At 37.2% G+C, this 13,576-nt stretch overlaps 1 protein-coding gene across 12 annotated transcripts in view; it reads right to left on the minus strand.

The window, feature by feature from the left end:
* The window catches only part of LOC113545763 (adhesion G protein-coupled receptor L3), a 289,900-nt gene that overhangs the window by 61,112 nt on the left and 215,212 nt on the right, over nt 1-13,576 (minus strand). For all 12 annotated transcript variants that reach the window (XM_026945335.3, XM_053230930.1, XM_026945333.3 and 9 more), the window contains one exon: nt 146-329. In XM_026945335.3, coding sequence (XP_026801136.1) covers nt 146-329 — 184 coding nt within the window. The remainder of the gene's footprint in view (nt 1-145; nt 330-13,576) is intronic.

A 13,576-nucleotide genomic window follows, 5' to 3' on the forward strand; every position in this document is an offset into this window, starting at 1 on the left:
CAAACTTTTGCACTCAACTGTATTTTCAAATTTTATTTCACACCATTTTGTTACATCCTAACTAAAAGAGTGATACTCCAGGATCACGGTTTGAGCCATGACTCTGTACCTATTAAGCTTCAGTATGTGACTGGCGCGGACTTACGGATGTTGTTGGTGTTCTCCTGGACGACGTCGGTCTTGAGCAGATTGTCGGCTAGCACGAAGGCACCCTGCTCCACTGTGTCCAGCAGCATGGTGGCAGCGCGCAGCTGCTCTCCTGCTGACAACGCTCTCCAGGCCGAGTGTGCCTGAGGCTGCAGCAAGTTATTCACCGTCTCCACCATCGCCTAGGGGAAGAACACAATGTTAGCGCTGGCATCACACTAATCCTAAACAAGTAGCCATATGCGGCGTGCTCAGAGTTTTAGTAATGACGCTGAAGACACGGCTTGGCGATTTGATGCCGCTAGCATTGTCAGGAAGTGTTAGCGTTTAGCTTTGCTATTTCCATCCTGGCTTGAGGGAAGCAGGCTTAACACTGCTGTTAACACTGCTGTTACAATGAAGTTATGATATGAACGAAATGAAGTCTTCACAGAGTGTTCCACAGTCGTAAATTTACATTTAGATGTACAATTTATATCTACAACTAAAGAAAAACAATCCTTCAATTATACGAACAAAGGTATTACCTTATTATTCTGTAAGCTCAAATACAGTTTGTTTTCTAAGTTTCTATCTGACTTTCTTATTAACCAACCTCTAAATCTCATTCAATAACTAATAAACCCAGGAGAAAAAAATTACACTTGAGCCTATTAAGACCACATTGTGTAAAACACAAATTCACTTCAGCACACGGTGCATTTCTCCACCTCCCCTTTTCTATCATTGCTCTGTTTCCTAACGTGGACACCTGTTCTTAGTTCAGCCCTTGATTAGTTTGTCTATGTAAACCTTCCCGTTCATTCGTCTCATTGCAAAGTCTCATGCACGTATGTTTCTGAGCCTCTTGTTCCTAAGTTACGTATAAATCCATGTTTCTCTACTTGCGCCAGTTTTCTATCTTGATTATGGATTGGCCTGTTTCAAAGTTACTTTTCTGTTTACTGACCTACTTGGTTTGCGCTTACTAAAGAACACGCTGATTTTACGCACTTACGTCATCAGTCTAAACATTACACAAATTACTTTTTTTTTAAATCTGAAGATGTTCCTAAATATTTTTACCTTGAAATTTCAATGTAAAAGCTTTAACAATATTAAAATATATTAGAACATACAACACATAATACAAACACGTACGCAAACACAACGTACATGTCTGCTAGCTGAGCTTTGGGCCCCAGCTAAACTAGAAACTACAAGGAATCTCCAGAGAACCACAGAGATTTTTAAGTACATTGCATGTAGGTAGCTAATGACAATAATATTTAATGCTAATGTTATGTTATGCTGTCCACAATATTAGCTTTCTGTTGAACTTAAAGGTGCAATAATCAATTTATTTATTCCTTATTTGTACAAATAACCTAGAAGATATGTAGAACATGATAAAAAACAATGGGTTAAGTTGTGGCCTTAGCAAAAGTTTATTAAATCACTGAAAAAAAAAACAGATGGCTTGATTGTGTTTGGATGCAACTTCTGTCAGTCACTTTATTGACAATATATGGGCCACCCAAGATCCTGGAGTGGAGCTTCGTGAACGTTAGCAGGAATCCTTCAAATGTCAAACCCACCTAACTGTTAGAGACCTAATCTTAACAAAAAAAAAAATAAAATGACAAATCTTACCTAATGCACCTTTAAGACTTTCTAATGTGCTAGCATGTTTATACAAGTTTTATACATGTAAAACTAGCATTACTGTTGACCAGTTCTGTAACTCATTTGTATGTTTACTTAATTAATCTCACGGAGCATTTGAACATCTAAAAAAAATACAGCTACAAATTACTTTCTCTTCCAGCTCATTATCCTGAGGCTTCAGGTCTAAATAGAATGTCAATGTTAATTGGTCATTATGTGGTGTTCATCCTGGATGGTCAGGTAGAACCTTATAAAACCAAGTTTATCTGTGAGTTTGGAGAACTTTTGATGTTTTTATTTAATATTACACAAAAAAATTAAATATTACACCAAAAATAACTGGAGAATAAAATAGCCCACAGTGATGAAGTTTATGTAGTAACTCATTTATGACCAGAATGCCAGCTAGGACCTTATAATAATAATTTTTTAATTATTTCCTCAGGTCCACAACTCCACGTCTAATCTGACTTTAGCACACAGACCAAAATCTCCATATTCAGATCAGGTACTCATGGCTGCACAGTGCACGTTGTTGTTGGACACCTAAGTACCTGCCCTCAGCAGATTGATTCGTTGCCTATTAATAATGTTTAACCTCTATTACTGGGGCCTGCTCATTTCGTACTCCCTCCAATGAGATGCATGCCACAGTGCTGAGACTGAGAATCCAGGCCAATTAAAGATTTAAATTGCCAATGGCAAAACATGACAAGAATACTAATGGGCTAAAAAAGTATTGAGGAAACACTTGAAAATATGGGGAAGTTTCAGCTTGGGTGACTGCTTTCAAGAAATTTTATGTTAAAAAAAATTTATAAAGCTTTGAGAAATCTCTTAAAGGGAAGGAGATAAAGTGGGAAAGAAAAGAATTTAGAGAACTGACAGCTCTCACTTGCATCTTTAAGTCAACTTTCTAATTTTTACCCACTTCAAAGCCCACATGCTCAGAGCTAGAGTTTACATCGGCTGGATTTTCAAAGTGCAGAAAACTAGATTTGATCCTAAATGCAAGGCATCACACGTGTGAGAGCACATCATCAGACCCTTCAGAGGAAGAAAAGGCCAGACCTAATGCTGGTTGCTGCTGGAGCAGACAGTGAACCCGCGGGATACGCTGGCTTTTGATCAATGGGCTATGAAAGAGAATGAGTTTTTTAAACAGCAGGGCTGAGAAATCTCATGGAGGAAAAAAAAAAGAAACAACCGTCTGTCTGCCCATCTGTGTGTCTGTCTGTCTTTTCCTGCACATAATCAGAAGGATCATGCAATAATGTGTGAACCTTGCCTCATCAGAGTTGGAGGCAGATGGGAAAATGGTCGCTTCTGATGAAGATGAGAGGGGGATTGTGAAGATTTGGCTGGATCGAATAAAAGAGTAGGAGAGTTTAGCATTAAGTGTTTTGAAGACAAAAGCTTGCTACATTCCAACTGGAATGAGTAAATAAATATGCTGTAGTTTGTTACAAGATTATACCACAGCACTGTTGAATTCTCAAATCTGATCAAAAGGTGTTGACTAATTTTCTATAAAAGTAGAAAACTGGTTGTAATTCAAATCACAGGTTTCTAATAATGCACTTGTTATAATACTTTATCATTTCTGTAACAACTTATATAGGGACTTGAACTGTGGACTCCACCTGAACAAATAAAAAAACACGAACAAAACAAACATACAAACAAAACAACAACAAAAACAATAAACAGATCAAATAAAACATCTGTTGTTATTTAACAAAGACATATAATTGTTGATATGGTGAAGTTTTCTATAAGGGAATGTTTATTTAACATTTTTGGAAGGAGTCTCCAGTGTTTTGTAACAGTCTGTAAGTTTTCCTCCACAGGAAAGTCTTCAGGTCTTTGTGCATTCTGGTTTCTCGGAAAAAAAGAGAGTCTGGTGATGGAACAACTGTTTATAGCTGCTATAATGTAATCAATAACAGACAACAAACTTGTCTCACAGACTTTCGACGACATCAAATGTAACTACAAATGGATAAAAAGAATGATGTTTTGTAATAAATTAAGCATTGTAATTGTTGACAAATTTCTGTGGAATAAGATGAAACTAATCACTATCTTGGTGGTAACAGAAACTCAGCGCCATTGATTACTATATGTATAAGATCATTTTAAGAAAATAGTTGCATCCGCTCTACAGACCTCAAACACACAAATGGAATCGGTGTCTTGATTCTTCTGTTTATCCTGGTATCGCCATCCTGGTTTAACTCATTTCCCTTCATCCCCCAAAGCCTGTCTGGATGCTAAGCTCTTTTTCCCTGGCTGCTGTGGTTTAGGCCGGCCTGAGGAGGGTTGTGCTGCTATAAGGGATTACATGTCTGATCCTGCACGTCCCACCACACACACAAGCAGATTACCGCCTGACCCTAGATCAGCCCGGGCCAAGCCACTTCAGTGGGAGAGACTATTGTGCATAGACTTGGGCCTGAACATGTCATGGGTTCAATAACAGCTGAAAACTGCTGCCATTATGTTCTTGCGTCAGGGCACATGAGTCAGGGCTGCTTCTGAGGGACTGTCATCTGTCTATGTGTCAGAAAAATGGCAACTTTTTTTATTTTTATTTTATCAAAAAATATTGGCTGACACTCTACTTCATAGAGCTCCTGCATAAACCATTCATGACAGCTCAAATCAGCCTATATAGCATTTACAAAGCCTTATTCAAACAGGTGTCAGCTGTCATAAAGACAGCGTTTGTCAATTTTAATGTCAAGATGACATCATAACTGTGGGACGTGACAGAAAACTGTGTGACAGCTATATGTGACTTACATTAGAACGTCATAACAAATATTTCCGCTATGTCAGAACTGCATAGTGGTGATAATATGTGTCAAACACCAATAACAAATTCTGATCAAATCAACAAGGTCATAACACGGTCATAAGTGTTCTTATAAGCAGGAATAAGCAAATATACGTTTAATGATTACTACAAGGTCTAATGTTAACAATCTAATGTAAGTTGTAACATAACCTAATGGCAATAAAAATCTATCTCACTCAGGTGTGTTTATATTAATAGAGCTATCATAAAGGGTTTATGTGAGTGTCATGTCTCTTTATAAACCCAACAAACATTCTTCTGTTTTGATAATCAGTACCAAAAATAATTTGATACACAATGTTCAATTGAAAATTGGCTTATGATTTTCAGCTGAATTAATAATGACGTTTAATATTTTGACCATGTGTCTTACTGTTAAAGTTGTTTTTGTTGTTTGCCTCAAAGAAAGCTTCCATAATGTCAAAGTGTGATCAATCAACTATTCAAAGGACTAAAGGATAGTCCTCTGACCATTTTCGATTTAAGTTTTCATTACCTCATCATTTTGTAATTTAGTTCACTGTGCAAAGCACAAATTACTGTAATTGTACAAAACAAATATGAAAATAAAGAACGGAAAAATAACAAGGGATTCAGTAACAGGGATTTTGTTGCATGCTATTTGACTATTTTTCCTATTTTGCTATTTTTCCTCAAATACTGCCTCATCCACGAATTTTCATTTTCAGCGCGTTCCTAAAAATAATCACACTACACACTGACTCCGGATACTTTGGTCAAGTCATTTATCAATATTGACTCAGAATCAGGCTGATAGAGCTCAGCTAATGAGACTGTAATGAGTGCACTGTTCAAGCTGCTCACATTTAACCTCCATCACATATCCACTAACGGTTCAATGATGATTATAATAATATATGGGTCAATCCATGGTGAATTAGAATGATGCAGTCATAATTCTGCCTTTTGGAGGACTTGATGATTAGCTCTGTTTGCTATCGTCCATCCATTGATTCATTTCATCAGCTTATAAAACACTACATTCAGTCCTCTCTGAAAGTATTGGACAAGGCCTCACATCACAAAAATAAAGAATGCAACAGTTTGGTGATGTCATTGGGTCACCAGATTGATGCACTTATTGCAAGCAAGGTATATGATACCAAACATTAAGCGCTATTTACTCAACGACTATCTGTTCCAATACTTTTGCTCATCTAAAAATTGGGTGGTCTGGCACAAAAGGTGCCATGTTCTAAGTTGTTTAATACATCTACATGTAAATATCAGGAAATGAAAGCTGAAGTTCTGATCTATCATCTCATATTCATCTTTTGATCTCAGATTCAAATGTCTTCACTGTATAGCAAAAAATAAATAAATAATTGGCCTTGCTGTTCCAATATTTCAGAGGGAACTGTAGAATATATAACCCACATGGGGTCTTATATATAGATGGAAAACTTTCAATCAGAACCAGCATCCCTCAAAGGAGAAGGGAACATGATTAAAATTTGGCTAATTTTTAGCAAACAAATACAAAAACGGTGCAACATTTCTTTGAAAAAAAAAAATTAAAGCTTGTTCCTATTGTAAACGATGCTTCTAAAGTGTTTTCTTGCATTTCGTGTAATTACATAAAACAAGTACAAACCTTGATAATATTCAAAGTCTTGCATGCAAATGAATCAAACGAGCTAAAAAAAAATCCTAAATGATCTGAGAAAGAGCTACATTTGCATTGCAAATGAGCCATTTCGCAATAATCTGGGATTTTCAGATATGATAGTGTATTAGTAATAGAAAGGAAGATTACTTTATGTGGAATTACTTTCCACATAAATGCACCCATTTGAATAGAGTGAGCTCGTACTTAGCAGAGACGGAGCATGCAGAACGGCTGAGCGCTTTTTGTAATTGGTTTCTCGCGCACGCTCTCGCCGTATGTCGAAGCGAATGTTCTACCGCATGACCTAAAAGCACATTTGTCTCCAGGGCAGCATCCTAATACGGTACAGAGGAATGAGCTTTTTCAGTGTGACGGACGGTTCACATCCACGTGCTTTTGGGGCTCAGGGCTGCGCTTTGGTGGAGGTTGTGTTGCTGTGTGAGTGTGTGTGTGTGAGTGTGTGTGTGTGTTGCACCTGATTATTGTTACTGAGTGTTTGTAATAGGCAAATTTCCAGCTTTGGGGTTCAAAAGATTGAAGGCACAAATCAGAGACACACCACAATACTTGAAATAAAGAAATATCCAGAAAAGAAGAGCAAAGTAGACAAACTTTTGGAACACTTGAACTTGTGCAAACACACAAACGCACAAACACACAAACACACACACAGATGCTTGGATCCCTCATGTCTGTTTTTGTCCCAATAGATATAGCCCTGTGTGTGTGTGTGTGTGTGTGTGTGTGTGTGTCAAGAAGGATAGGACTATCTAACAGTTAAATTAAAAGCTGCTTTTCAATTAAAAGCTGCAGTTTTTTTTTTTAAATAAATCTTCGGCTTTAATCTAAAAAAAAAAAATGAAATAAAAAAAAACAAGATGTTTCCTTTTGATTAATGAGGTTATGGTTAGGGTTATATTTAGGTGTAGGCACAGCATTCATCAGCTTCATTAATAATTATGTCAATATGTCCTAATGATGATATAACATCATAAGTATGTGAGTGTGTGTGTGTGTGTTCATGTTTTTTTTTATCCTTGTGGTGACCAAATGTCCCAACAATGTCCCTGCTGCATTAATAATTATGTCAACAGAAGGTCCTCACAGTGACATAATCTGACATGAGTGTGTGTGTGTGTGTGTGTGTGTGTGTGTGTGTTCACTATAACCCCGCTGCTCCACTTGCCCTCATATACACTGATATCACTCAGACCTTATCAGACCAGGCATCTCTAGCCTTTCGCATATGTGTTGTGTGATGTGTGACATTCTGCAGTCTCCTTGCACTGACATGGCAAAAGAGCTGACATTCCATTCATTCCTTTCTTCATTTCTCTCTCTCTCTCTCTCTCTCTCTCTATAGTATTAACCCTGATAGTAAGTGTAGCATATAAGCTCGGAGTCACCAGTAATAATATGCTGACTGAATGCGTTAGTGTTTCTGAGTCTATGCTAATAATCGTAAAGCTCATCTATAATATTATAACACAGCTACGCATGTAAAACTTTACACCCCCATTATATTCAAAGTGAACAGTCCTCGGAAAGGGCACATGAAACACCAACAGAGTTAGAGTTAGTCCTCTGTGTGTGTGTGTGTGTGTGTGTGTCTGTCTGTACTATAGAATGAGTGGGTCTTCAAATTCTGACTTTAAATTGATAGTAAAAGCTTGGTCCAGAGCTAAAAGTGCGTTCAAGTAATGTCTGAATTATGGTAACTGAGTTCACGTCTTCATTAAAAAAATGTACAAGTTTTTGGAAAGTCTTCAGTTAAAGGTAGTTGGATAATGTCAATTATATTTAGAGTTGATTTCAAAAGTATGCACACCCTTAGCACAAAATAAAGAAGACAAACAAATTCTAACAAGGCACAAAGTATCTAAGGTTTTACAGATGTTCCTTCATTATTAACAAAAGTAGTCAAACAGCCTTGCATAAGAATTCACCTCCCTTGAACTTTTAGTAGTGTTACAACTAATTAAGGGCTGAATTAAGGGTTGAATAGGAGTGAATACTTATGCAATCACAAGTCAGTTAGTCAAAGTTCAATTCCAGGTTCTAACACTACAAAATTGTCGAAAAGTTCAAAGGGGGTGAATACTTATGCACTGCAGAATATAAATAATGTAACAGAAATGAGATCAGTGTAAAAATTTGAATCTTGCTTTCTGAATCTGATGGAAATATTCTCTAATAACTTTCCCCATCTCTTTCCTTTACAACTTCCTCTAACCTCTTTCACATCATCAACTCTTTGTAGATGTCATGAACAGTTTTTTTGATTCTCTTACTGGTAAAATTCACCTCATCACCTCATGACACCTCATGACATCTCTGTTCTCTGCCATTCTGCTTGGCCAATCACTGCCCATTCTTCTCTGCCAAGATATACAGTATATCATCTTCTTCAAATAAGGTCTAGAGAGTAAAAGATTCTTCATAAATCTTCTTCTCAAACTATTTTCCTATTGATTTTTACTTGTTTTGGATTGTAGTCTTGTTGGAAGATAGAGCCATATTTCGTTTTTATTTTATTTTATATATTTACATTTGATAAACTGTAAGATGAATATACACTATTCTTTCAATTCCCCATCCAAAAACCATTCTTAGTAGACACATATTTCAAGTAGGCTTCCTCACCTAAATACTAACTAAACACAGCGGAATAATTTATTTTATCCACAACAAGTTGCCGCATCCTTACAAAAGAATCATCATATAATTACACTTTCTGGATGCAAGATTTCAGAATTTTGCTATTTCTGGTAGGAAAATATGGAGTACTTCAATACGAAAGTATTATATTCTATAAATAGAAATATGTACATTTACAAACTTAATTTACTGTAGTATTATAGACATTATATCAATATGCAAAAGCTGCATAAGGCCATAAACACTCTTTTAGACCATAATGTATTTATTTAAGCTGAACCGATTTTTACGAAAATACTGTGAATGTTTAAAGCAGCAATTTTATGCTGGAAGTTTTATGGCTGCGTAATCCTCCTACACTATCTCCTCTATAACAGCTTTTTAGCTTAATGGTACTCTTAGACCATGACCTATTTGTGCTTTGTGTGAGGTTATGTTTTCCAGCCAACATCTACCAAATACTGTAAACATAAACATAACCGCCTCTGTCTTGGTTTATTTTGTCTCAACTTCTTTCTATTTTGGCTTCTGACATCTAAACTGTCTGATTTGAGTCTTCCATCTTCTCCTATGCTTGTGTTCAGGTGTGAATAAGTCTACGTTGCTGGAATTGACAGGAGAAAAAGCAGGTGTGCTGTGAAGTGTTTTCTTGGCGAGTTCAGATTTGCAGGCGAGACCCTCTTGCGTGTGGTGAAGAGCGGAGAAAATGCTCCCATTCCCCTAATCAATTACCGTCCCGGCGCTCTCACCCTGTCGCAATCAATGCCTCTGTTTGCACACCCACCAGCTGCTGCTCCATCATCTCTCTCTATTTCTCTGTACTTCCCTCACTCTTATTTAGCGCGGTCAAACTACTGATGCAACACACACTAGTCAGGTGAACAAAGTTACACATTCACTGTCTTCGGCGCAAACATGCTGACAATCATTCACACACATGCAATTAACTGTCCCTGACCACCCATGTGGAATAAATAATCTTGCTGACAGCAAACTGATGTGTTTATACACTGTGTCAGAGCTTAGCAGCTAGTGATATTGGAATTACTGTGAGTAGGGATGCATAGATTCTGATACTGGAATCTTGCACTTGAAAAAAGGCTCTCATACCAGCATCCAGTACCACGTGATAATATGTGACAAAAGCCAAGTGTACGCTGTCATACTAATGAACAGACGACTGGAAATGACAGCAATCTGGCCATTTTTCACGATTAATGATGGCAATAAAAGCAAAGCAGACTGCAAACTGTGCTCTGTGCAAATAGCAAGAGGAGGAATTACAGCACCCTTCCTACAATGCAAATAATATGAAAAAACATCTTTATAGCATTTAAACACTATGCTTAATAGAGAGCTAGAGGGCGGCTTTGTGTGAGAGCACTTCAATTCTGTGAGCACTGAGCACTGACACACTTTTCCCTTGCTCGCCAGGGTCTACACTTGGTGCAATTCCTGGAATCTTGTGATCATTTTTAATGATCATAGTCACTGATACTGCTCTGTATGCTCAGGTCAGTCATCCTGTATCACTGTTAAACATACTGTTTAACCACCTTAGGAGTTCATTGCTAACAGGCAAAAAAACAACATAAACAGTTATCACGTTCTTTTTCATGGAGAGCCTTTTTCATGGAGATCTACAAAGTTACGACCACCTTGTAACGATTAAATAGAGCTTGTCAGTAGCTTTCAAACACCAGAGGCCTCGTCAGTTGGGCATTTTAGCCGACATTGGAGCTCTATTTCTGCTATGGCGCTCATTATATTTCATTTTCCAAGTCCCCAGGTCAGACCCTTTATGATATTTAACCTCTGCTCATAGCAATTTTTGATTTATTTGGCTTTATACAGACAAAAGTGCACATTGTTTTGCATTGTTTATGATTCAGAAATAAAAACGATCTTTTCAGTCATAATTTTTCTTCAGATTTTGTTCAAAATATTCTGAGAATCGAATCAAATCAAAATCATGAAGCCAGTATCGTTAATGGAATTGAACTGAACTGTGACCACAGTGTACCGTTACATCCCTACTAAGCAGGTTATTCATTTTGGTATCAGTATCAATATCATTATTGGAAAGTGCCAAAAATTTGCACTTGTACTCAGTCTGAAAAGAAGGTATCCATACATTCCTAATTGTCAGCTTGATCTGAAGCCTTATCAAAGTGCATACATGCTTCCACACATTAAGACAAACCGTTATTATAAATACAGCCTACTTTCATGAAGTGTATCTCTGTCTGCTGTGCATGTGCTATCTGCAGTGGCTGTGAAATATAGATGTTGTTGCAGTGCATCAATAATTCATCGGTCAGTGCTGCCTGCGCTGTTCGCATCCTCAGACATCTTTCTTCACATCATGTATTTATGGACAGCACCTCACACTCCATGCACTGAGCTCTGCTTCACTGCAAAGACTGTCTTCATGTAAGGCAATCTGTATTTTCTTTTTGTGTAGCTTGTCATTACTGTGTTGCTGACAATAGTCAGCTGCTTGAAATCTCATCCTTGAAAGGACCATATGGGCTCAAACTTTTTGTATTTACTAAAGACTAGCAAGCCTGACGCAACTGATTGAGGCACAAAACACAGCTATGGATATGGAGAAGTATGGAGCGCTTTGTTCGAAATGGTGTAATTGATTGGAGCAAAAGCTCTAGACTTGGTGAGACCTCTGGGGCTCGTTTACAACCCAAAACACTATTTCTGCTAGTTAAAGGCATACACCAGCATTGTTCAGCCTAACCTTTGTCCGTGTGATTTCCACAGAAAAGAATTTCATCATAGTTCCTTGAGAAAAGATTATAAAACTTCTTCATTAACCACTTTAACCTGGTCAGCGTTGTGATGGATCCGGAGCCTATCCCAGGAACATTGGGTGCCTGGTGGGAATACACCCTGCATGGGACATCAGTCCATTGCACATTCATACATTAATTCATACTCATTTTAGTGTAGCCAGTCCACCTACTGGCATGTTTTGGAAAGTGGGAGGAAACCGGAGAACCTGGAGGAAAACCTATGTGGAGAATGTGCGAAACTCTGCACTAACAGCAGCACAAGTCCAAGGTCAAACTGGGAACTCTGAAGCTGTGCAGCAATGCAACCCACTGCACCATCTTTAAGGGCAGCTGTTGACTTTAACACATTCGTTGAAATTAATACTTTCATTATTTCTCAGGTCAAATACTTGGGATTTAACCTCTATATCTGTATCATTTAGCTTTTCAGAGATGGGAATACTTGCTCACAGCGACATATACACAGGAGTACCCGGAAACGGAGCTTTCAAATAAAATAAAATAAAATATAAAATAAAGTGTATACATCTGAAAACGCTGTTGTAGTGTGGACTGAGAAAACGGAAATATTCAAAAAACAATGACGTAATTTAGGTCATGTGACCCGTTCAACTCAAAACAAACAAGTTTTCAGACTTTTTCTTCATCCAGCCATTTAAAGAACTTGGTGTTTTACCAAGACATTGCCCCACCAACTCAAAGAGATGGAAAGTAATCAACGCCTGATAGAAATGGCACAGGCCAAAGCTTCTTACGTTTTTAGGCATGCACAATATAGGGATGTAAGCATTTTCAGACATTTCGGTGTGGACGAGCAATTTTTGGAAAACGTTTGAAAACACCACTGTAGACAGAGAGCGTTTTAAAACAAAAATACGGTTTTCAGATCTATCCGGATTAATGTGGATGTAGCCTAAGTAAATATTCCTACTGCTAAAGCTTGTTCTTTTTGAATCTTCTTGGAGGAACCTGTTAACTAGGTCTGACTAGTGTTCTCCAAGCAACAACTCAAAGGAATCAAAAAGGTAGAAACTTAAATTTTCACAGGGCACAAAATCATGACCAGCACAATACACCCTGGTGTTGAGAAGATCCTGTTCCTGTTCTGTGTATAAACTGGTCTTTCTTCTTCCAGGTCAGGACCTGATTGAAGACCACTCTCTAACTTCTAAAGATAAAGCAGAACAATCTTGGATGATGTTCAATGGCCGTGGTTTCTTTTTCTTTAATTTGCCTCTTCTTTGCTCTTTTTCTAGTTTGTATTTACAATTTTATTGATTTCTTAAATAAAAAAAACAATAACCTACATTTTATCTTGATCTTTTATAAAAGATTAAATTTTAGTTTAGTTTATTTTAGTTTAGTTTAGTTTAGTTTATTTGTCTTCTAGTTATACATTTAGGAAAGGTACTCAGTACTCAAACTTAATAAATATGCACACATTTATAAAATTGATTCAAATGAGAGTTATTTGCAAGAGGAAGAGAGAAGGAGAGCTTTTTATCTGTAACAGTTAATAATACCACCACACATTTCACAACACAGTTGTTCCTCGGCAGTCACTGAATCTCAGCTCACCTACAGCGAAGTATAAATATGTACAAAATGAATTACTGTTATGTTCCAGTGAACAGTTTTCAATTTGTTTTCAATTAAAAAATCAAGCATAATTGCTTGTGATTGGCCGAGATTACTGTCATTTACCAAATTCATGCAATGTTTAGGAAATTATTTAATGTTAATTTGTCATCATCTGCAGATAAAATTTGCCAATAATCCAATAAAAATCGGTTTCAGATCAGTGACTGGGGGAGTTTTTTTAACCCA

This window comes from Pangasianodon hypophthalmus, chromosome 28 (genome assembly GCF_027358585.1).
Source record: "Pangasianodon hypophthalmus isolate fPanHyp1 chromosome 28, fPanHyp1.pri, whole genome shotgun sequence".
Lineage (NCBI taxonomy): Eukaryota > Metazoa > Chordata > Actinopteri > Siluriformes > Pangasiidae > Pangasianodon > Pangasianodon hypophthalmus.